Source organism: Thalassophryne amazonica, chromosome 16 (genome assembly GCF_902500255.1).
Source record: "Thalassophryne amazonica chromosome 16, fThaAma1.1, whole genome shotgun sequence".
NCBI lineage: Eukaryota > Metazoa > Chordata > Actinopteri > Batrachoidiformes > Batrachoididae > Thalassophryne > Thalassophryne amazonica.
In genome coordinates, this window is record NC_047118.1 from 74,440,936 (window position 1) to 74,465,444 (window position 24,509).

A 24,509-nucleotide genomic window follows, 5' to 3' on the forward strand; every position below is an offset into this window, starting at 1 on the left:
GCAGGCTTACTTGTAGTTCCTAGGGTTTGTAAGAGTAGAATGGGAGGCAGAGCCTTCAGCTTTCAGGCTCCTCTCCTGTGGAACCAGCTCCCAATTCAGATCAGGGAGACAGACACCCTCTCTACTTTTAAGATTAGGCTTAAAACTTTCCTTTTTGCTAAAGCTTATAGTTAGGGCTGGATCAGGTGACCCTGAACCATCCCTTAGTTATGCTGCTATAGACGTAGACTGCTGGGGGGTTCCCATGATGCATTGTTTCTTTCTCTTTTTGCTCTGTATGCACCACTCTGCATTTAATCATTAGTGATCGATCTCTGCTCTCCTCCACAGCATGTCTTTTTCCTGGTTCTCTCCCTCAGCCCCAACCAGTCCCAGCAGAAGACTGCCCCTCCCTGAGCCTGGTTCTGCTGGAGGTTTCTTCCTGTTAAAAGGGAGTTTTTCCTTCCCACTGTAGCCAAGTGCTTGCTCACAGGGGGTCGTTTTGACCGTTGGGGTTTTACATAATTATTGTATGGCCTTGCCTTACAATATAAAGCGCCTTGGGGCAACTGTTTGTTGTGATTTGGCGCTATATAAAAAAAAATTGATTGATTGATTGATTGATTGACTTTCTGAAGCTGAATTTGACACTTCTGGTTTTGTTCAGACTCGCACTGAGTGTTTCGCTTTTTAATTTTTGCTTTTTTGGGCAACACACAACACTTCACAAACACGGTAACTTGCATAACATAATAATAATAATAAAGTGACTGCGAGGCTTGCATGTTCAGTCTCCAGCTGAAATGCATCTGCTGAATCACAGAGAAAGAGGGATTTAAAAATAAATAATTTAATGCAGGGACCCAGTCCACCAACTTTTAAAAACAACAACAAGAAAACTTAAAAATGGTTACATTTTACAAGTTGGGGAAAACAAAAAACAGAAAGCCACATCCCTTCGCCATTTCAGCAAAATGTCAAGACTTTGCCTGAGCTCCTGATACCAGGAAAGATCTAAAACTTGTAAAGATATGAAAAAATAAATGATTACCCAGGAAAACAGAAAGGGATACACTAAATTTGACAATCTGTGTGATGGCGCAGCGACATTGTGCCATTGCTTATGGACCAGTCACACGGCACACGATGATTCCTGAATGAAGGGAAAAAAGTGAAAAAAAAAAAAAAAAGTCACAATTCGTTGAGAAAAGGTAGACGAAAGAGGTTTATCACTGAATAGCCTGCGAAGCAAGAGCGCAAAATGGACGAAAGAGGAACTAAACAAAACCGAAGCTAACAATCTCAACGCTTTAAACTAAACACGCCTGGAGCCACAGCTGGAGCAGTGTGTGTCTGCATCTCTGAGTTCCAGGACTCGGCGCTGGGACAGAGCTCATAGTGCCTGAGTCCTGGAGAAACTGCAAACAGAAGCTGTGTAGATCTGCGTGCACTTCGGTGGACCCACGTGCTTTGGTTCCTCGTCCAGAACAAAAGAGGGATCATCTCCTTCATGATCAGAATCCTCACTGACTGTCGATATGCTGCACGCTCCGTCGTGCTCCAATTATATATATATATATATATATATATATATATATATATATATATATATATATAAAACAGAAAACTGTAAAACGGGGAATAAATATGTGTAAAGATGATTGAATATATCAGAGCAGTAAATTGATCAGTCCATGTGAACACGCATTGACTACGTTTACATGCCGTTAATATTCAGGTTAAGGTCAATATTCCGATTTCTGAATCATTAGGAATAACCCGTTTACATGCTTAAGCAGACAGAGTTACTCCTGTATACATAGTCATTGGTATCATTTGGAATATCCCCATCTAAACAGTGGCGCACATCTTCCACCGGTGCTTGATTTGGTCTGGCGTTCATGCAAATCCTGCTTCCTGTAATCCTGCTTCGTGTAAAACCCCTCACTACACACTTTTCTCAAACAGGCATTAACATTTTCTCACTTTTCTCTCCTGCGGGCTGCCTCCGCATCAAAACAGCGAGCGTAGTCTCTGGACCTGTTGCCAGATTTGGTGCAGCTCCGCACAGCGGGGGGTTTGAGTGGCCCGCTGCGGTGTTTACCGAGCCAGCAGACTCAGTAAGCGCATCGGAGGCAGAGCAATCACGGTGATGCCGACCAGTGCCGCGACCGGCCCACCTGATAAGGACGCAGAACACAATGCACTGTTTACCTCTGCTTCTGTGGTGTCCGGTGGGCTGCGTGTGCCGCATACAAGTAGTTGCCATACTCAAAAGACCAATATTCCTTGCGTGTAGGACATGCGCAGAACACAAAATAATGTTCCTTTCTATGGGGATATCCCGATGCGCGTTTATATGACCTGATATTCGAGTTAGAAAAGGAGTAACCCAGGGGTCTTATTCGGGTTTTTAAAAACCAGAATATGAGCATATTCGGGTTTTTAAAAACCAGAATATGAGCATATTCGGGTTTTTAAAAACCAGAATATGAGCATATTCGGGTTTTTGCGGGCGTTTACATGGCCGTGAGCAACCGGGTTATTGCTGCTATTCCGGTTATGAAAGGGTTATTGGCTGCATGTAAATGTAGTCATTGACTCCCCATGTGCGGTTATTCCACGAGCTGCAGCTGATCCACAGTGTGAATTCTGCCTTCAAGAACAGCTCTTTATATAATCATCTGAATCATCCACCTATTGCCACATGTACATAAGGGCCGGATTGTCGTTCCTACACTCATATTGTTATATTTAATAAAAAATAATAAGCGCATGCAGCAACTGCAGCTGCCGCTGCATTCATGTACCGTCGGAAATTAGACAACTTTTTTGTTGTTTCAAATTCAGTAGTTGCTTGTGGCAAAATAATTAATTGTATCCACAAAAAAGATTAATTCTTCCCTATATAAGGTGCCTGAGTCCATTGAAGCTGACCCTAATCCTAACCCCCCCCCCCCCCACCTAGATTAAAAAAAAAAATCCAAGCAAGCAGGCTGAGTTTGCCCTGTAATTTCCGACAGTCCATGAACGCAGCGGCAGCAGCAGCGCTCAGAAACGGCTTCTGTACTGTGTGAAAACATTCAGCTGGTCGAACAAAGTCAAACTAAACACTAACGTTAAAAAACTAAGCAAACGATTAAAAAGCGTCAAGAACGACAGCAAAACAAAACACGGACGAATTGAGATTTTCGTTGCCCTTTGTTCAAATTTTTCAACAGTTTAAAAATCCTGACAGGGCACCAGCTGCAGGAACAAAGCTGAGTGAAGGTTAAACAATGCCAACAAAAGTCAACGAAAGTCCAGATTTCTTGTTTTGTTTTGGCTTTGTTTCCCTTTGTTAAGTGCCGTGTGACTGGGCCATTAGGTAGAGCCCTGGACTGTTGATGTTGTTTAAAAAAGCAAAAGTATTTTTTGCCCGATTAATTGCCAGAATACTTGATTACTAAAATAATCGATAGCTGCAGCCCTAGCCTGATGTCCTTGCTGACACAACTCCATGTTACATGGAGAATGGGCAGGGGTGGGTTCTTGAACCGGGGACCTTCCTTACTGAAAACAAGTGCACTTGGTCACCACCCCTGCCAATGTTTGTTTTATATGCAAGTGTATTGGTTAAAATAAATAAGACATTTGAAGATATCTTCCTTAGTTGATTTTAATCTGTGTTTTTGAGTATCGCATTCTTGATGATCATAAATGGATTAATCTGTCGATTTGTAATGAAATGAATAGCAACTCCAGTTATGAATTGACCCCCCCCTTTTTTTTTTTTTTTTTTTTTTAATCACAGGGATGTAAAAGCAGGAAACATCCTGCTAACAGAGCCCGGTCAGGTCAAGCTCGGGGACTTTGGTTCTGCCTCCATAGTGGCACCTGCCAATTCCTTTGTGGGGACTCCCTATTGGTGAGTGCTGTCTGTTCTGTTGCATCAGCACCCATGATAGTACTGGGTAACGAACAGTTATCTTCTCTGTCTTTGCCCTTTGCTAGGATGGCTCCTGAGGTGATCTTGGCCATGGATGAGGGTCAATATGACGGCAAGGTGGATGTCTGGTCCCTGGGTATCACCTGCATAGAGCTGGGTATGAAATGTCCTTGTATGTGTGTATATGGGTAAATCCATAAAGAACTTCATGAGTCTAAGGGACACTACACTGTTTCTGCAGCGGAGAGGAAGCCGCCGCTGTTCAACATGAACGCAATGAGTGCCTTATATCACATCGCTCAGAATGAAAGTCCCATCCTTCAGTCCAATCACTGGTGAGAACAGCTTTGTCTCTTTCTGTTGTGCACACTAATGCTGGAAGTGTAAAACACCTCTGATACACCCCTGTTATATCTCTGATACACCTCCTCACACCTCTCAGGTTTTGGCACTATAAAAACAATTCAACTGTGAGAGAAAATGTTAAACAGAAAGATTCATATTACTGCTGCCCATCTACTAGATGTTATTTACACCTTAAAAATTTGTCCCTGAAGTGAGAGTGCTCAGTCTTATACTCCCGTCACACTAGAGGCCGAAAGTTTGGCCCACATTCTGGAAGTGTCGAGGTGCATTCAAGGACGTTGGACTGCATTCAGAGAACAGTCTAAATAGTGGGGCAGAGTCTTGTGGTCGCCCGACTGTTTTGCACATGTGCAAAACATTCGAGGTGGAAAAATATCAAACGGCAGTCGGAGTGCAATCTGACTGCAATCTAAATATTCGTACAGCATTTGAGGCATTCTGATGGCATTTGAGGGGCAGTTCAAATGATCCGCCATGTCAGATCCTGGCCGAATGTCCCGACTGTGCCTGAACGCACCACGAGTGCTGCAGAATTATATTTCCTCCACCCACGATCAGACCTTACTCATACGGCAGTGTAAGTGCATTCGTCACATTCTCACTGCATTCTGAAAGCTGTCTGGTAATCCTAATGTCTTCCACCTACATTTGTACCGCGTTGGGGGTTTAATGAGCACGGCATGTGCACGACTCACTCGGGGCAGGTCACGGCGCAGCCTGAGTAGTGGGACAGCTGTCTGCTGCAATTTTTATTCCCTTCCAGATGTGGCCGAATTGTGGCTTTTTTGACATTCTGCCCAGGTTGGTCTTGATTCTTGCTAAGTGTGACGGTGCCTTAATGTTAACGCTGATCATTCCGGGAGCTAAGAGGCTTTAACACACTGTCTTTGTAACATCATCTCTCTACACAAAGAGAAGAGATTAAAAAATAATTGAGGACTGACCCGTTAGCAATGGGACATCTGCTCCGAATCTATTATAATGATAACATTTCCATTTTTCTCATCAGGTCCGATTCTTTCCGTAACTTTGTTGACTCATGCCTACAGAAGATTCCCCAAGACCGGCCTACCTCGGACGTGCTGCTTAATGTGAGTCCATGGGAACCTTGAGTCAGATGTTTCCAGTTTGTGACATTGTTGTGTATTCAGCCCTGCCAACTTGTATGCATTTTAACATCAGAGTGCGCTGGTATGATTTGTCATTCAAAACCTCAAGTTCAACTTTGTGCCATGGACTGTGACTGCCAAAAAGCAAAGAGTTTCATCAATCACAGTGCCGTATTGTGGCAAGAAAGTGGCAAGCCGTGTGTGGAGCTCCGCACTCTGCAACAGAGTCTGGTAGCAGTGGCAGCAAGCCGCCGTGGAGTGGCTTTCTGTCCTTTCCGTGCATTTTATGACAAATATCTGGGATAATACGGCTTGTTGTGCAGTTAGTTGCATGAAAGGACCATCTAAGAAGTCTGTGTTGTAGCTTCCACTGAATGAAATGTTTTTTTGTTGTTTGACTTATGTTAGCACTGTTAGCCTGTATCGTGTAGCTTGTTGATATTAGCTCATTGTTACCCCATGGAGGCAATAAGCCTCACATAATTTTTTAATATCCACACAAAGCCTCTGTCATGAAAACTGTCACCCAGTGTGCAAAAATGTATTATTTAAACACTCGAACCAAGCCTAGCCTGTTAGTTTGTTTGGCTAAGAAAAGCTACATCTCACTTCTGAGACTAAAAGCTTCAAAATGCAACTGCTGCTAACTGTTAAGCTGTTTGTTAGTGGTCAGACTTCTGGAAGTGGGGTAGAGATAGTAAAAATAGTGAAGCTTTTTTTCCCCAAACAGAGGAAAAATGTTTTATTTCTTGCTATTATTTTCTCTTCTTGCTTTACAAAGTAAAACATAATCTACAGTGGTGTAAAAATTTGTTTGCCCCATTGAGCTTTTACATGTTAGAAATTTTTTAGGACATCAAAAAAAAAAAAAAAATCAGGCTTTGTATATTCAACTTTCTAAAAATTATATCCTTTAAACTCAGAGTGAAAAGTAATCTCTGCATCATGAAAGAAACAAAAATACTTTTCATAAGCACTGTATCAGAGTGGAAAAGAAATGGACCTACTCTGTGGATCTGTGGGTTCAGATCTTCTTCATGCTCCCAGTCTGTAATCCTGGACATTCAGTGCTTCATCTACATTGTCTCCATACAGCTGTCAGTGGGTATTGGCCGTGGCGGAGGACACTGTGGCTGTGGTCGTTTCACTTATTTTCCTCTTCTGTAGCATCGTTTTTTGTGCCGTGAGCGTCCACTGACTGTGATCATGGACCTGATTGCTCGCACCAAGGACGCAGTACGAGAGCTGGACAACCTACAGTATCGCAAGATGAAGAAGATCCTCTTCCAGGAGACCCAGCAGAACGGCCCTGTGTCTGAGGGAGGAGAGGATGAGGAGGTGAGTGATCAGTGGAGGAAACAGAAAAGAAGTTTTAGAGTCTGATTGTATGATAAGTTCTAGGCGGAAGGAAAAAGATTTAAGTGGCAGGTTTGAGGATTTATTGGAAAAACAGAACAAAGAACTCAGCTGTGAACATAAAAAAAAAATACTTACTGGTATGTGTGTAAAGATTTGATCCTTTATTGCCACGGCAGCATTTTCTGTTCACTTTTTTTTTTAAATTTTGTTACGTCTGCCAAGGACGTAATAAAATCACCAGGGTTTATTTGTCTATCTGACTGTTAGTAGGATTATGTCAAAACAACTGCACGGATTTTGACGGAATTTTCACGACACATAGATATTAGGCCAAGGAAGAACAATTAAATTTTGGAGTTGATCCAGATCTCGATTCTGGATCAAGTTTCCCTTTATATATGCTTTGAAGTATTACTGCTAGCAAGATTACGTCAAAACTACTGCACGGCTTTTGACTAAATTTTTAACACAGATACATATTAGGCCATGGAAGACTCCATTAAATTTTGGAGGTGATTTGGATCCGGATCCAAATTCTGGATCAGGTTTCACTTTATATAATCTTTGAAGGATTATGTCAAGACTACTTCACAGATTCTCACCAAATTTTCATCACGGATACATATTAGGGCATGGAAGACTCCATTAAATTTTGGAGGTGATCTGGATCTGAATCCAGAGTCTGGATCAAGATTTCCCTTTATATAGGCTTTGAAGGATTTCTTCAAAACTACTCCACAGATTCTCACCAAATTTGCACCACAGATGGACATTAGTGCATGGAAAACTTCATTAAATTTTGGAGATGATCTGGATCCGGATTGGCAGACGTTAGTAATCTCTGATTGGTCTTGTTTTATAGATTTGGCAGTATCAACACAGTCAGTTTGCAGTTGTTTTCAAAGTATCAGTAATGGAATCAAGTTTTAATAGGTGCAGGAAAAAGATCTAAACTATTAGTTGCTTATAGGGTTTTAAGTTATTGATTTTTACGGTAACATTCACTTTGAGTACCCCTCTACTTTGTTTGCCAGGAGTCTTTAATATATTGTAATTTATTTCATATTGCTGGATTAAGCTTTGTCGGTTTTAGACAGTTGATGCACTGACTGCAATTCAAGTTTAAAATGTTTTAAATCACTTACAAAATTTTAAATAATGTCTTGCTTTTTTGTATTATCCTAGTCAAGAGATTTGTCTTTCTGTGATTATACTTGTACTTTTCATTTCACATTTTCCAATAAATTAATTTACTTATACACTGCTGATCTTATGAATTGTTTATTACTTTGAGGGTGATTCCTTTTGCTTTTTTTATGTAATTCTAAACCTTAATCAAAATTTGGAGGGTTATATGAGAATCACAGTCTCTTTCCATGAATCATTTTAGCATAACTCCTCTCTTTAGTAAATTTAAATGAAACGTCACGGGTCTAAAGCTTAAAGTGGAGGATTTTCCTTCACCAAAACATTAAATCGAGGCTTACGTTTCAGATGTACCTTCTGGCAAATTGTAGCTCAACTTTCAGGTTCTTTTTAAGAAAACCCTCCTCTGTACGACTTCATCATGAAGCTGTATAACTGGGTATACAAAATGCAAAACATGCACAATTTCTCCAATCACAGCCACAGAAGCCTGTAACTTCTTCTGGGTTGTCTTGGTGTCTTGGTGGCTTTCCTCACTTTTCTCCTTGCACAGTCACTCAGTTTTTAAGAACTGTCTCCTCCACACAGATTTACCATAGAGTGCCATATTGTTTGTATTTCTTCATAACTGATGTAAATAAAGTTCAAGACATATTCAGTGACTTGGAAATGTTCATGTATCCATCTTGTCTGAAGAAAACTGGCAATTAAATTAATCCTTTACAGGTATTATACCAAAGGCGCTGATTACTTATAGAACTCATCATCTTGGCTTTTCTATTTTTAATTAATTTATATCAAGTTGTAGAAATTTACTTTCAGTTTGAGTCTAAAGAAGATAATTTAGAAATTTTATATCGAGAAGCCTGAATTACTTTTTGTATTTGAAATGCCAGAAACAAATTAAAATGTGTGAAATACCGAGGGGTATGAATACTTGGCCAAGCTACTGTATAAACTAGAGGTAAAAGATCACATATCCTAACTCTTCATTTTAAAAACTGATAATCATTTCCTGTCTTGTGAAGGAAGTGGAGCCATATCTGCTGCAGACCGGAACGGTCAACAGCATGGAGAGTTCCCAGTCGGTGCCCAGTATGTCCATCTCAGCCAGTTCTCAGAGCAGTTCAGTCAACAGCCTAGCCGACGCCTCTGACGACAGCAGCACAGAGATGGCCATGATGCAGGAGGGGGAGCACACAGTCACCTCCAACAGCTCCATCATCCACCGGCCCACGGTAAAACCTCTGCTGTAGTCTTTCATACATCCCGTTTCTGTACCACAAATCATAACGGGACATGTCTTCAACAGACATACAGAAACGCTTGATTTTTGGCCACTGCACATAACAATAGAAGCAAACCTGGGCATGCTGGCATGTCGACCTGGAGCCTTCAGCATGGTTCAGCAGCATCAGAGAGCCTTTGTGTTGTTAAATACACTGTAGGTTCAGCAACATCTTGTGGTCATCAGTGGAGTCTGTGGTTTAGATTTGTTAGTTTTTACAAACGAGAAGATCCATGAAAAATCCGTTATGGAGTGACTGTAGTTATCCTTTGACTGAAGGAAGCACGATTTTTAAAGTCTTTTCACAATCTGCAAATATAACCTCAACTTGTTGTGAGTCATAAGATGTCAATGTGGTTGATGGCTCCATGTGGTCTAAGTAGCGGCTGCATCATCGCATGCCTGCCTGTATGCTTTATGTTCACAGAGCAGTGGTGTGAGTCTTAAATCTGGCTGCGGTTAAAAACCCCAGCTATTTCTTATAAAGGACAAGGGACTGTTCAAGAATCTGACCTTGTTTGTACTGTCCCTTCTTCTCAGGGTCAGGACAACATCTACGATGACCCCTACCAGCCAGAGATGGACCAGTCTCAAGCTCCTTCTGCTGGCCGTCGACGAGCCTACTATCGCAACCGTGACCACTTTGCCACCATAAGAACCGCTTCCTTGGTGAGTTGTTCTTGGTTTAACTGAGCTGGATGTGCCCTCCAGACAGCCAGGCTGTTCTACGAACATGTCTGCTCAAAACATCTTTTATTGTTTTTTGATTTCTGAACTTTCATCAGTGTCAGATGTAATCTGACAGCACTTTATAGAGATTTCTTGAGTTGTAAACAAAGAAAACACAGCTTTTGAAACCTTCTGTAAATACCATGATAATAAATCTTGAGAGATTCCCACATTAGCTTTTACTGGCTAGCATTACCAGTTCCTCTTCACATCTGCAAGGTGACGCGTCAGATCCAGGAACACGAGCAGGGTTCAGCACTGCGAGAGCAGATGTCCGGATACAAACGCATGAGGCGGCAGCACCAGAAGCAGCTGATGGGTCTGGAGAACAAGCTGAAGGCGGAAATGGATGAACACCAGCTGAAGCTTGATAAGGAGCTGGAGAACCAGAGGAACAACTTCTCCACTGAGGCAGACAAGTTAGCCAAGAAGCACCAGACCATCCTGGATAAAGAGGTGAGACTGCTAGTCTGAGCTGTGTGTGTGTGTGCACGTGTGTGCATATGTGTGTGCACGCGTGTGGACTGTCTGCTCATAAGCCAAACCCTGGGACATCCTGATTTGGTTTAATTGTTGTGGATTCAGATGAATCTTTCTTCATACCAAATTTTGAGGCAGATGTCGTCACAAAGATCCCACCACTGCAACCATGATGAGCAGTTTTAGTTTTCTCATCTTATACACTTTAAAAAGTTATGTTTATTCAGGGACATCACATTACCCTGAGAGTCAGGCGTAAAAAAACGACCTGCCATAAATGTTGTGTATCTGGTATGTTTCGGTACACGTGTCCAAACTTTTGATTAGTACTGTATTTGACTCATGCAAAAGTGCCCCAAACACAAGCAGCCAGAGCTGCTTATGTGATGTCATTAATAATTAATCCCTCACTGTCAGTCTTTTACCATTATTAAAGAAAATTAACATGTAGTTTGTCCTTGTCAGTGTGGCAGGAAAAGTTTTACCTTTCAGTGGCAGGTGTCATCACATTGTGTGGGCGCTGCTCTCACAGTCAGCGATGGCAGAATTTTCAGCATCCTCTCATTGAAAACGGTGGAACATCCAGTTTTACTCTCTGCTGCACACCGCTGGCATGTCAATGCAGCATTTGAGAGAATGGTACTTTACATGGAAATCTGTTGGGAATCTTGTATTTCCACAGTGTGTATGTTTGTCATCTGTAATTCAACATTAAAGTCCTTGATGTCACGTGTGTGTGTGTGTGTGCGTGCGCGCAGTTGAAAGCTGCTCTCGCAGAGGAGAAGAAGTTCCAGCAGCATATTTTGGGCCTGCAGAAGAAAGAACTGACCAGTTTACTGGAATCACAGAAGCGACAGTATCGCCAGCGCAAAGAACAGCTCAAAGAGGTGATTAGAGATCGTTTACTCCTTCGATCTTTTGATATGCTAGCTGGGCAGCATTTACATTCTAAATGATTTGTACAGAGGTCGGCACAGTAAACTTAGATTAGGTAAAGAGTTTACTTTGCTTGGTACTCGTCCACTTGTTGGAAACGCTGACAAACTGAAGAATGTAAACCTGTTTAAACATGACTCCCCAGAATTAATTCCTTTCCAGAGTCCTCATATAGACCGTGTTAATAGGATTTTTTAAATGCAATGAGGAAATGCAAAAATAAAATTGAAGTTTGACCTATTTATCATTGGTGATTCTTCAAGGTGTCATCACCTTTTAATTTTCCTCAAAATTGGCTAAACTTTGTTTTTAAATCTTGTTACTCTAAAGTACAGTAAATTTATTTCTGTGGTAAAAATTTATTAATTGCAGCTAATTTTATTGTCCAAGGGCAGAGCGAAATTCAAACACAGGTTTACATTGGTAGGCCAGCTAGAAGCTGTAAAAGATCTAATTATTAAATTTGTGTACGTTGATGACAATAAGAGGTCAAATAAGATATTCTTAGTGTAAATGTACAGCCTTGTTTTCCATTTAGAATGATGATTTTTGTGACTGTTAATTGAGTGGGCAAAGGAAGAGCCCACTGCACTTTGGAGCAGGTCTGGATAATGGAGTGGGTAACCAGGAATAGTTTTTGTCTGTTCAAAAAATAAAAAAGACAAATTGCTCACAGTGAAATTTGTCCAAGAAGCTTTCTGTGGGTAAAGGAGGTTAGATTTTTATTTTTAACCATAATCATTTTTTTTCCTTCATATTTTTAAAGTGTCCTCAGCTTGCTTCATGTAATTTGAATTTCTAAGACTGTTTCTTCGTGTCCGATGTTGATGTTCTGTGATTAATTTGTTGCAGAATTGTCTGATTGCACGGTGGCATTTCAAAAGTGTGTATGTGTGTGTGTGATGTTTGGGCTGTTGTTCCTCGTTCAACAGGAGCTGAGCGAGAACCAGTCGACGCCGAAGCGTGAGAAGCAAGAGTGGTTAATCCATCAGAAGGAGTGTCTGCAGCAGTTGCAGGCAGAGGAGGAGTCCAGCCTCCTGCGGCGGCAGCGGCAGTACTACGAGCTGCAGTGCCGCCAGTACAAGAGGAAGATGCTGCTGGCTCGCCACAATCTGGAGCAGGATCTGCTCAGAGAGGTCAGAATAAATCAGACGCTACCACCAGTGTCATAGCACAAACAGAGCGCACCTCCATCGCTTCCATCAGTACAGCAAACAATCCTGTGTGCTATCATCTCTCCACCTTGTCCTTAGTATATTATATTAAAGTCACTTTTTTTCTAGTTTGAGAGGTCCTGCGACTTATATTCAGCGCAACTTGTATACAGAAAAATTCAGCTTTTTTTTTATTAATTGAACTATTTGTATTGGACTTTTGACATGGAATCAGGAATCAATTTGCTCAACAAAAGAAACTCCAGTAATAAAACTACACCAAAACAATGCAGGAAAATCCCAACTTAAAGAGCTGATTAAATTCTTTTTTTGTCTTTGTTGCTGAAGTTCTTTTGACACACACCAATTGGTAAGAGCTCCCTTCAAAAAAAAAAGCACTGTTCAGTTCTCAATCTGTGTCCATCTGATGATTTATACTCTGGTGTGATGTTTGACATTATATCCAATGTTTCCTCTTATGAACAATCAAAAAAGAATACTTTTGAAAGACAATACTTCACAGATGAATCCGAGACTCGTGTTTCCCCTGTGCAGTCTGGCAAACTGCAGTGGAAATTTCACATCTTGTTTTTAACAGGGCTGTCTGCTGATCAGAAGGATTTAACTGCATATGTGCTTTGTGATTAATTAATCTGAATAAATTGCATACATAAGTACTAGCTGTGGAAAACAATCTAGGAGGGGTGATTGAGAGTTTTGAACCTGATGCAGAAAAAGTAGGTGTGGTTCTTCATCGTTTGCAGTCTGAGAAACCAACATTTCTTGAATATGTGAAGTTTTTGCTCTTACTGGATGTAATGTTAAGAAGTGTTGGTTTCTCATACTGCAGTAGATGGAGAAACACGCCCTACTTTTTCTGGATCAGAATCAAAACTTCTCAGTCACCCCTGTATCACAGGTAGATTTACTTTTTTCCTTTTTTTTTTTTTTTGGTGGCCTCAGATGTTCTGCTATCACTTAGCACTTAGCTTGCTGATAACTCCTTTGCATTGAGGTGATATTTCAGTCTTGAAGAACACAGATGGTAGGAAAATTTGTTTAGGCCAGTCTTATAAATGGACCTTTATTGTTCCCCAGTAGCGTCTCCCCCATCATTTTTTATGTTATTTTATTTACTCTCACGCACTCACTCATCTTTAACCGTTATCAGGGATTGGGTCGCTGAGGCAAGAGCTCTAGCAGGAGACCCAGACTTCCCTTTCCTGAGCCACATTGACCACCTCCAACTCGTGGATCCCGAGGTGTTCCCAGGCCAGTGTGGAGATGTAATCTCTTCACCTAGTCCTGGGTCTTACCTGGGGTCTTCTCCCAGATGGACGTGCCTGGAACACCTCCCTAGGGAGGCACCCAGGGGCATCCTTACCAGATGCAGTTGCTCTACTCCGAGCTCCCCACGGATGACCAAACTTCTCACCTTATCTCTAAGGGAGACACCAGCCACCCTCCTAAGGAAGCCCATTTCGGCCATTTGTATCCATGATCTAGCTCTTTCGGTCATGACCCAACCCTCATGACCATAGGTGAGAGTAGGAATGAAGATTGATCAGTAGATCGAGAGGTTCGGCTCCCTTTTCGTCACAACAGTACGGCAGAACGAATGCAGTACTGCCCCTGCTGCACTGATTCTCCGGCAATCTCAGGCTCCATTGTTCCCTCACTCGTGAACAAGACCCTGAGGTACTTGAACTCCTTCACTTGTGGCAAGACCGCATTCCCTACGTGGAGTAGACCAATCCATCAGTTCCTGCTGAGAACCATAGCTTCAGATTTAGAGGTGCTGATCCTCATCCTAGCCACTTCACACTCGGCTACGAATCGATCCAGTGAGTGTTGGAGGTCACTACATCCAGGCCTGGCTCCAGGACGGGGGCCCCAGGCTTCTTCCGGGCCGGGTCACATTTCCTCTGCCTTGTTCTGTCATGGTGTCTTGTGAACCATTCTTAGTCTGGCCTCTCGCCTGAGACCAATTGCCATGGAAGACTCTACCAGGAGCACAAAGGCTCCAGACAACACAGCTCTCAGGTTCATAGCAGCACACGGACCTCTCCACCACGATAAGGTGATGGTTCCTGGAGAGGTTATTTTATTTTGAAAGAACAAATGATACCCAGAGTAATTCTCCATTTCGAAGTGCAAAAGTAACTATAGTGGCACATGACAAATAAAACAAAAACAAAATGTCCTTTTTGCTGATCAACCACAAAGCTGTAACTGGCAGATCTAACACAAATGTTGCCACTTGTTCAGTTTCTTAAATCGTATCCACAGAAGCTTATAACTTCCTCAGGAATTTTCCCACAACTTTCTGCTCTGTTTATGATTGTGTTTTTTTTATTTATAGCCTGTTCCGACTGTCTATTACTGATTTAAATCAACTCCAGGAATGATTCAGAAACGTTTTTTGGTCTGTCCCAAGTTTCAGTCTCCATTTTCCAGTATCGCCTTTGTAAAGTATTTATCTGTGATTGTTCAGAAGAAAAAACATTTATGCGGCGTTAACACCGCATGATACGCAATGCCACAAATGCGTGTCTCTCGCCTGGTGATGGACACGCCACCATCACCCGGTGTGTCGCTCTGCTTTCGCTGCAAAAATTCCACCCAATGCGTCATCATATAGGAGGAACTTCCATTCCACTCGCTGGGGTCCGGTTGTCAGTCAAGTTAACATGGCAGACCTTGATCACACGGAGCGAGTTGCTGTGCTCTATTTGTTGTGGAAAGCTGACAAACGTCGCCAGCGGCGCTATCCCTGGGTTCACAACATCCTCATGAGACGTTCCCAATTTGGGAAGTTTCATTATTTGCTGCAGGAGCTGCGTCTGGATGACGGACGCTTTCAGCGGTACTTCTGCCTCTCCAGGACCCAGTTTGAGGACCTCCTGTCCCGTTCGCGCGTGCACATGTGAACAATTAAAAAAATAAAATAACTGGCTGCCACTGCAGTTCCTCGCTCTCCTCTCCAACTCTGTCATAATTGTGTTATAAGCCAGTCACCATCTGTTTTATTTACTCTGTGTAGTTAATAAAATTATCTTCATGGACAAGTCGTTCACGTGCGCACGTGAAAAAAAAAAAACTGGCTGCTGCTCGCTCCCCTCAAACCCTGTCATAATTGTGAAATAAAGGACAAAAGGGACATAAGTCCTGCTCACAGCCTGGCTTGCCAGAGACAGGACATGTCCACATCAAGTATAAACTCCAGACATCTCCACGTCACTACATATCCAGTCCATGATGGTTTATCTCGATGCGGCAAGACAAAAAAGTTCAGATTTTCAACTTGGGGAGGAGGGCGCAATACCGCGACACAAACGTGCCAATTGCTCAAAATCACTTCAATCGCGTCGCTTCATTCACGGCCACCGCGTCGCATTGCGTAGCTTGAACTTTTGTGGCGCCACAACGCGTCCTTCCTAGGGATTACATGGCAACCTGTTGCCGCCATCGGTCGCATGTCGTCCAGTGTGAACACGGCATTAGACATGATGCAGTTATTGAGAGAGGGGCAAGTAAGGGGAGAATTTCCTTTATTATTACCTTGGCTCACTGTTGCTGTCCTTCTGGTTTTTTCCTGACTTCTGTCTGACCAGGATCTGAATAAGAAGCAACTCAGAAGGATCTGGAGTGTGCCATGCTCCTGCGGCACCATGAGTCCACCCAGGAGCTGGAATTCAGGCAGCTGAGTTCTGTGCAGAGAACCCGTGTTGACTTAATCCGGACGCAGCATCAGACCGAGCTGACCAACCAGATGGAGTACAATAAGCGACGTGAACAAGAACTGCGGCAGAAACACGCCATGGAGGTCCGACAGCAGCCCAAGAGTCTCAAGGTACTTAGTAGTAAAACCAGGTCTGGATGGGTTTGTGACAAAAACTGATAATGAAAATAACCAGGTTTCCCCACTATCATCAGTCAAACATAATTTGGGTTTGGAACACCTGGGATTCATTATCAGTTTCTCAGTCATGTAAAGTAAGAGTGAGCTGGATTTCTAATCTGGAACAAAAATCACTTAAGGGCTTTTAGAAGTGACAGAATATGTGTTTGGTGTTGTAGAACAGTTTAATATTATGTAATTATTATTTGTTTTTTGTTAAATGCAGCAGTGTTGTACAGTTTGACGCCGTTTTTCTCTTCTGTGCCTCCATGGGCTGTCAGCAAGTTCCCGCTGCTGCTGGAGAACCTTTGTTACACAGAATTAATCTGAACAGGTTGCAGAGTCCGACTCAGGTGGTCCGCATGAAACAAACGTCTCATTATTATTTTGATTATTCTAGTCCAAAGAGCTGCAGATCAAGCGTCAATTCCAGGAGACCTGTAAGATCCAAACCCGCAGTACAAAGCACTTCGGAACCACTTGCTGGAGAGCACGCCGAAATCTGACCACAAGGTGGTCCTCAAACGCCTCAAAGAGGAGCAAACCACGTAAGCTGGCCATCCTGGCCCGAGCAGTACGACCACTCCGTCAACGACATGCTGTCCACACAGGCTGTGAGTAAGGCAAGGAATCCTCCGCCCACCTTTTACACAGCACTCATTGCATCTCAAATCTCTGTCTGCACTTCACAAGCATCCACCTGTGCCAACAGCCTGCAGTGCATCCAGAAGGTATTCACAGTGCTTCACTTTTTCCACATTTTGTTTTGTTAGAGCCTATTCCATAATTCTGCTCACATACCCCATAATGATAACATGAAAAAAAGCTTCTTTCTTGTTTTTGCAAACTTTATTAAAAAAAAAAAAAAAAAAAAAGAAATCACATGTACATACAGTATTCTTACCTTTTGCTCTATACTTTGTTGATGCACTTTGGCAGCAATTACAGCACAAGTCTTCTTGAATATGATGCCACAAGCTTGGCGCACCTATCTTTCAGCAGTTTTGCCCATTCCTCTTTGCGGCACCTCGGGTTGGATGGGGAGCCATTTTCAGATCTCACATCAGTATTATTCACTTGGGAAACAAAGATCTGATGTGGTGCATGCGCGCTGAGCACACTGCAAGCATTTCCTGTGATATACTTTTCAAGAGCAGAAGCATCTCCAGTACCCACTAGGTCTGACACACATGAAAATTCAGTAAGGTATGTCTTCTACAATATATTCCATTTCTAAGGTAGAACTCTACTAGTGTATACTAAGGTATATCTAAAAAGGAAGAGGAGAATAAACTAGAGACAATTCCTTGACTTCATGCTTGGTTTGTGCTCTGATGTGTACTGTGAACTGTGGGACCTTCTATGTAGACAGGTGTGTGCCTTTCCCAATTTGTGTCTAATCAATTGAATTTACCACAGGTGGACTCCAGTTAAGCTGTAGAAACATTTCAAGGATGTTCAGTGGAAAGCGGATGCACCTCCCCCCACCCACTCCTGAGCGCGGTCCCTGGCATTGTGGGGACGAGCTTCATGGCAAAGGCTGTGAATACTCATGTACATGTGATTTCTTCAGTTTTTTTTGTTTTGTTTTTTTTATAAATTTGCCAAAAACAACAAACAAACACACGTTTTTTTTTCATGTTGTCATTATGGGGCATTGTGTGGAGAATTTGATGGGGGAAAAATGAATTTCATCCATTTGGAATAAGGCTGTAACAAAACAAAATATGGATAAAGTGAAGCGCTGTGAATACTTTCTGGATGCACCGTATGCAACGAAGCATTGCTCCTCCTACTGGTACTTTGACCTGATACCGCTCTTCACTTCCTGTTTGTTGTCACAGCTGCGACTGGATGAAACTCAGGAGGCCGAGTACCAAGTGCTACGGATGCAGCTTCAGCAGGAGCTGGAGCTTCTGAATGCTTACCAGAGTAAGATCAAGATACACACGGACACACAACATGAACGTGAGGTGAAGGACCTGGAGCAGAGGGTGTCCATTCGTAGAGCACTGCTGGAACAAAGGGTAAGTCCACGTCTATCTGCTGAACAGATTTAAGCTTTTGCGATGCCAGACAGCCGCATTACAAACATCATAGTCAACGATTTAAAGACCTTATCATCGAATTACATTACAACACAACAGCCCAGTCAAGTAACTGTTTAAAGTCTATTTCATTTCAAAGTATCACTGAGAAATGTCTAATCACAGCCACAGGAGCCATCACTACTTCAGTTTTTTGGGTGTTTTGGTGGCTTCCCTCACTGGCCTCCATCTTGCACTGTCAGTGTTTTGAGACTTGCCTCCTCCAGACATATTGACCGTACAGCACCAGACTGTTTGTGTTTCTTGATTGATGAAAATGAAATCCAAGAAAAGGTTCATGTGTCCAACGGAAATGAAAAAAGCAAAATTCCAGAAATTGTTACTGTTCAAATACTTATGTACGTGACTGTGTTCAGACACTCAAACCCAGATGCACCTTCCAAACATGACGAACACTGCAGTGAAGTCGCACCTGCTCCTTCTGAACACCAACATAATAAATGTCTGTCCTCTGCTTTCAGATTGAGGAGGAGATGCTCTCTCTGCAGAACGAACGCTCGGAGCGAATCCGGACTTTGCTCGAGCGCCAGGCTCATGAGATCGAAGCCTTTGACTCAGAGAGCATGCGGCTTGGCTTCAGTAACATGGCGCTAACCGGCATCCCAGCTGAGGCTTTTAACCAGGGCTACCCGACCCCCAGTCCTTCCTCTGGGTCCAGCGGCTGGCCGTCACGCCCCGTTCCCCGCTCAGGTAGCCATTGGAGCCACAGCGTACAGAACTCCGTTACCACACCATCTTGGCGCAGTCAGAACCACAGCGGGGCAGGCAGCTTCAGCCGGGCCGAATCCATCACCTCATCTCACGGCCTCGGGAGGGACAACGAGCTGAACAAAAGCACCAGAGGTCACTCCTCCACCTCATCCTCCCATCACCACCAACACTACCTCCCTCAGCACTACCAACACCACCAGAGCACGCCGCAGCTGTACCGCGACAGCCACGACCGCAATGCCAGGGACCGCGCTCGGGAGTGGGTGGGTGGAGGGAACCACTACTCCCATCATTCCCAGGGTCGCCACCACCTCTCGTCCCACGCGTCCTCACAGTCTCTGGCACTTCTGCCACCGCCGCCTCCTCCGCCACCTATCTCCCTGTCCTCCTCGTCCCCTCCCTCTTCAGCCTCTTCTACCTCCTCATCGCAAGGTGGCTACGGAGGCACCAGCCTGGGCGTCAGGGGTCCCAGTCTGATGGCCCTTCGGAACAGCCCCCAGCCCCTGCGGAGGACGGCCTCCGGGGGGCCAGGTGGCGGGAGTGAAGGAGGGCTCAGTCGGAGCACATCAGTAACTTCCCACATTTCTAACGGCTCGCACCTCTCCTACTCATGAAGCGGCTGCAGCTTTCTCTGAAAACGAACCGGAAACTCACAACAGAAGTAAAAGTCGACCTGTTTGGGGGAGGGGGCGTGGTCACCTTTAGCATTTCTCCAAGAGATTTAGTAAATCTGGAGCTGCAGTTTATCAATTATTAAAAAAAAAAAACTTTAAGTCTGCAGGGACTTTAACTGTTCTTGATGCAGTAGTTTGGGAATTGAAGGAATCACTCGGGAAGAGTGTTAAAACAAAAAAAAAAACTAAGTTGCTAAAATCAGCACAGAGGACACTGTTAGCGTGTCCATGTGTGAAAACGAGCCACGTGCTACAACATGAACAAGTCGACACAAATCTATCAAAACGGTATATTTGTTCATTTTGTAACACGTCAGATCTGTTGCACAGAGGTGGTTTGTAGTCGGAGACACGGGTTCGCCTGTCGGACCACTTGAGGTCCACGTTGGAGATTTGTGGTTATCTGAAGTTTTGGTTTTGTGCAGGTTGAGTGACTGCTGGGAAGCTTCCACTTAGTCAGCACTGCATTAGGAACCACTGTAACTATGTAAATATGCTGTAATCCTCATTTTAGTTTTTAAACGTTTTGGAAGCCATTCAGTGGGGTGGGTGGGGCTAAAGGCAGGTTTTTTTGTGTGTGTGATATCACAATTTACAAAAAACAAAACACTGCCATCTCTTGGGCAGGCTGATGTAAGACGACATGTCTGACAAGTCGTCTTAAAGAAATACTCTGGCATTTTGGGAAATGTTCTTTCTTTCGCCATGTCAATGGTAAACCTGTCAAATGACAGTGTTAGTCGTACTGATCCCAGTCCAGCAGTCTGAGGTTCTCCTGTTAGCTGAAAATATGGTGAGGAAAACCCAAGAACCATCTTCCAGTCTTTAGAACCAGTCTTTTCCTCCTTCCTCCAGGGCGATGTCTACAAAAGCATATTGCATTCACTGGATTTAAAAAAAAAAAATCAGACCGCTGAGCTCGTCATTACATGAAAAGATCTCGTCATTACGCGAAAAGATCTCGTAATTATGAGAAAAAAATCTCGTAATTACGAGAAAAGTGGTGTTTTTTTGTTGTTGTTGTTGTAATCTCTTCCGTAGAATGGGCTTCCGTACTTCCAGTCCCTCAGTAAAGACAAGCGCGATAATTCCTGAGTCAGAATTGAAAATCAGTCAGTTTGTAACCGCCAACACTGCACTCACTGATTGCACACCACGCACACACAAAATGTGGAACAACCCCTAACATGTTCCTGGATGAATGAAACTCCTCCAGCGAGGCGGGGCACGGGGCACGCAGACTGGCATGCACCCAGCTGGGAGGGAGCCTCTCTTTGTCCCTCAGTGGTCCGGTGGGGCTGTGAGAGTGAAAGCTGGAAGTCGAGAGAGAGCAGGTGCATTTTGGCTACAAAATGCACATGCTCCTGTGGAAAGTCTGGAGGGGAGCGAGACACGTCTCATTTTGGTGAGGCGCCCGTGCTCCTCCCTGGACATTCATCCAGGAGCACCTTAGGGGAAAATCCACACTTTGTGTTTGATTACAGTGTGTTATCATTGGCTAACCATAGCCCGCTTCTTTACTGAGGGACTGGAAGTACGGAAGTATATACATAAAACAATTTAGACACCTGATCTTTTTTCATAATTACGAGATCAGCGGTTGAATTTTTTTTTTTATCCAGTGAATGCAGTAGGCTTCTGTAGTCTGCAGTACATCCGTCCAATGTAACTGTGGTTCCCAGGGGGATTAGTGTTTTGAAATCAATCATAGGTTGGCTCTGAGAGCATGCGCTGGTGCAGTGCGTCGCTGCGTCCGTCACACTACAGAACCATTTTGGGCCCTGCGTAGCAGACAACTGATCCGTCCCCACCTCTCCAGAGTACGTACCCAGGTGAAATGTGGGTGTGTCCTTGACCTCCTCCATCTATTGGAGGTCCTCAGCACCGAGGCACCTGTGCGCTGGATCGTGCTCAGAGAAACACAACACACCACATGACCAAAATGTCGTAACTGATGTTCCCTCACAACACAAGTGACACTCGTCATCTGAGTCACTGTAAGAATCCAAACCATCATAAAAGCGATCTGGAGTGGAATGATCCTGTCCGTGTAGGCTGATGGATATTTAAAGGCACAAACACACTTCAGTTTCACTGCATGATGTACAGAGCTCTCAATTTGAGATACGTTCAAGGACTTATTTTCCACCAAATCTTGTCTTGCGGGTCATTTTCGTGAAATGTCATGCATTAGCATGAGAGTGTGACAACATATTGAGTCTCACGCCAAGTGCGTGAGACCTGACAGGACCATTTTAAAGCGTGAATCTCACTCCAAATGAGTGAGACTTGAGAGCTCTGGATGTAACAGAGTATCTGCATTATTCCTTTTGAGAGAGTGCGTTAATAAGTCTGGCCACCGGGGGCCACAGTAAGGCCTTTACACTGTAAATCAGCCTCAGCTGTTCTGATCTCATGGTTAGGCCGTGCACTAACATTTATTTTCACCATTTTTGTTTTGTTCCACCGGAGTATTTTTGTTGTATTAGTACTCAGTAGTTATAATCCAGAACACAATCACACTGCCGCCATGGTTGATGAGTATTGTAGCTTGTTGCAGTAAAATTGAGTATGTGCATGAAGACTGGGGGGGGTTAAAAAGACAGCATGTTTGTGCCTTAAAGGAAATTTAATTACTAAGTGGAGAAAAACTTAAGTTCACCTTAGAGTAAAATATATCGGTCTTTGCACTCGCAGTGCTGTGCTGGTTTAATAAGCAGAAATCTGCTGACTGCAGTTATTTTAAATCTTTCTCTTAAAAATCGAGTCTGGTTGAAGCTGACGTAGTTCTGGTTCAGTTGGTTTTTGTCAAAAACAGATTTCTGAGCACAATGGAGTTTAGTTGTGGTCAGAAAAATATTTATACCAGCTGTTTAATGGAGTGACGTTCTTGTGTTTGTTTTTTATATACTTAAAGTGAAGGGGGGGGGGGAGAAAAAAAAGTGTATTTTGACGTGTTTTATGCCTAAGAGACCATGAATGGTTTCCTGCACCACTTTTATCTGTCACGGTTAGTTTTCTCCCATGGTCATAGGGTTTAAATCAGGTTGGAGCATCACTACTTTGGTTCCAACAGAACATAATACTTGATCTGATTGTTGGTTAAGACGTCAGAAAAAACTTCCCAAAAGGTCGGAGTTGTCCTTTAAAGCCATTCTGCCAGAAGTTTTGTTGTTTGTTTAAATTTCTCCGAGCATGATTGGGATGGCTTCAGTCTGCGTCTATAGATAAATTGTATGTTAGAAATTTTCAAATGAGGTAAGTTGAGTGCATGGAACTTGTGTACATTTGTATGAAGATGCACCTACCTACATTTATATAACTGTAAGATACATGGTGTAAACTGTCCAGACACTTAGCATGTACATAGAAGCACTACACTGACGCTGTTACAGGAAGAATAATGATTATTTTGTCACGTCACTCCATTTAGAATAGATAGAATATTATTACTACTACTACTGCAGCCGTTAATTTAGTGCAAACTTTTTGTATGTATATGCCAATCCTACCACTAGGTGGGGATAACATTACTGTGATAGAGCTATAAAAATATAAATGTTTTTAAGAAAGATAAAGGACTACTTTGCCCAGCATTCTTGTAGAGTCTCAGGGGGAGGAGTCTACAGGCTGCATTTATTATTTTTTTTTGAGGTCAGTATTAAAATGTGGCGTGAACTTGTTCGCACCTTTGCACACGCGTTCGGATGTCGTGCTTGTTTTGTTTTGTTTTCCCCCTCACTTTGCGTGACAGACTCTAATTCTTCAAACACTGTACCTCTCGACTGTCCTCTTCTGTCAATAAAACTCATCATTTTGTTTGCACAGTCCGAATGGGTACAGTGTGGCAATTGTGGGGAAAACGCGAAAGGATTTCCCTGGATGTGCCATCATGAATGGGAAGGAAGCGAGAGACGGCAGCTGAAAACAATCATCCAATCACAACTTCATCCAGTTTCAAAATGTGACTTTGATCTCTTCTAAATTTTAATCTGGAATGCAAATGTCAGACTTTGATCAGTTTTTGCCAGTCCATTGAGTAGATTTGTAATAATTTGTTTCTCAGTCAAAAGATGGAAAACATAATTTGGTAGCTCAGTCCACCTGCATGAAAAGATGTTTGACCTTTGACCTGAATCAAGTCAGACAGTTTGAGGTCTGACAAAGTAAAATAACTTCACTGTGTGACTGCCTGTCAGGTGGGAGACAATTGAACTTGTAAGTTAAATCCAGTTTTTTGGTCTGAGTGGGTTTAATTTATGCCTGCTTAAACATGGTCAGTAATTAATGTGTTCCATCCAGCTGAATTCTTTAATGTTCCAAATTAAAATGAATTATTAAATCATAAAGCACAAATGCCACATCATGTCATGAAACTAAATCTCTTCTAGTTTTTTGGTTTGGATGAAAGGATCAATTTGAAGTTGGATCAGTCATAAATCAATAATAATGATTATTTGTATCACACATCTTGAGTGATGGATGGAACTGCCATCTCCATGGAAACGTGACGCAAGTGTGATCCAATGCTGTCTTTAGTTGTCATGTCTACCTCATTTGCACTGATCGTCAAAGAATGTGTGGGGTGAAAACTGTTTTTCTCTAATTTTGTTTTCCCTTGTGTATTTGTGCAAATGTTGA

General features: G+C 42.9%; 1 protein-coding gene across 1 annotated transcript in view; it reads left to right on the top strand.

Moving 5' to 3' along the window:
* Positions 1-20,048, top strand: part of LOC117527347 (serine/threonine-protein kinase TAO2-like) — a 45,791-nt gene extending 25,743 nt beyond the window's left edge. The window contains 18 exon segments of the mRNA XM_034189654.1: positions 3,773-3,886; positions 3,973-4,064; positions 4,149-4,242; positions 5,283-5,364; positions 6,550-6,720; positions 8,916-9,125; positions 9,716-9,844; positions 10,124-10,360; positions 11,143-11,271; positions 12,253-12,456; positions 16,089-16,107; positions 16,110-16,327; positions 16,776-16,827; positions 16,830-16,921; positions 16,923-16,943; positions 16,945-16,989; positions 18,220-18,402; positions 18,945-20,048. Of these exon segments, the coding sequence (XP_034045545.1) occupies positions 3,773-3,886; positions 3,973-4,064; positions 4,149-4,242; positions 5,283-5,364; positions 6,550-6,720; positions 8,916-9,125; positions 9,716-9,844; positions 10,124-10,360; positions 11,143-11,271; positions 12,253-12,456; positions 16,089-16,107; positions 16,110-16,327; positions 16,776-16,827; positions 16,830-16,921; positions 16,923-16,943; positions 16,945-16,989; positions 18,220-18,402; positions 18,945-19,808 (2,956 nt within the window). The 3' untranslated portion in view covers positions 19,809-20,048.
* The last annotated feature ends 4,461 nt before the right edge of the window (positions 20,049-24,509 follow it).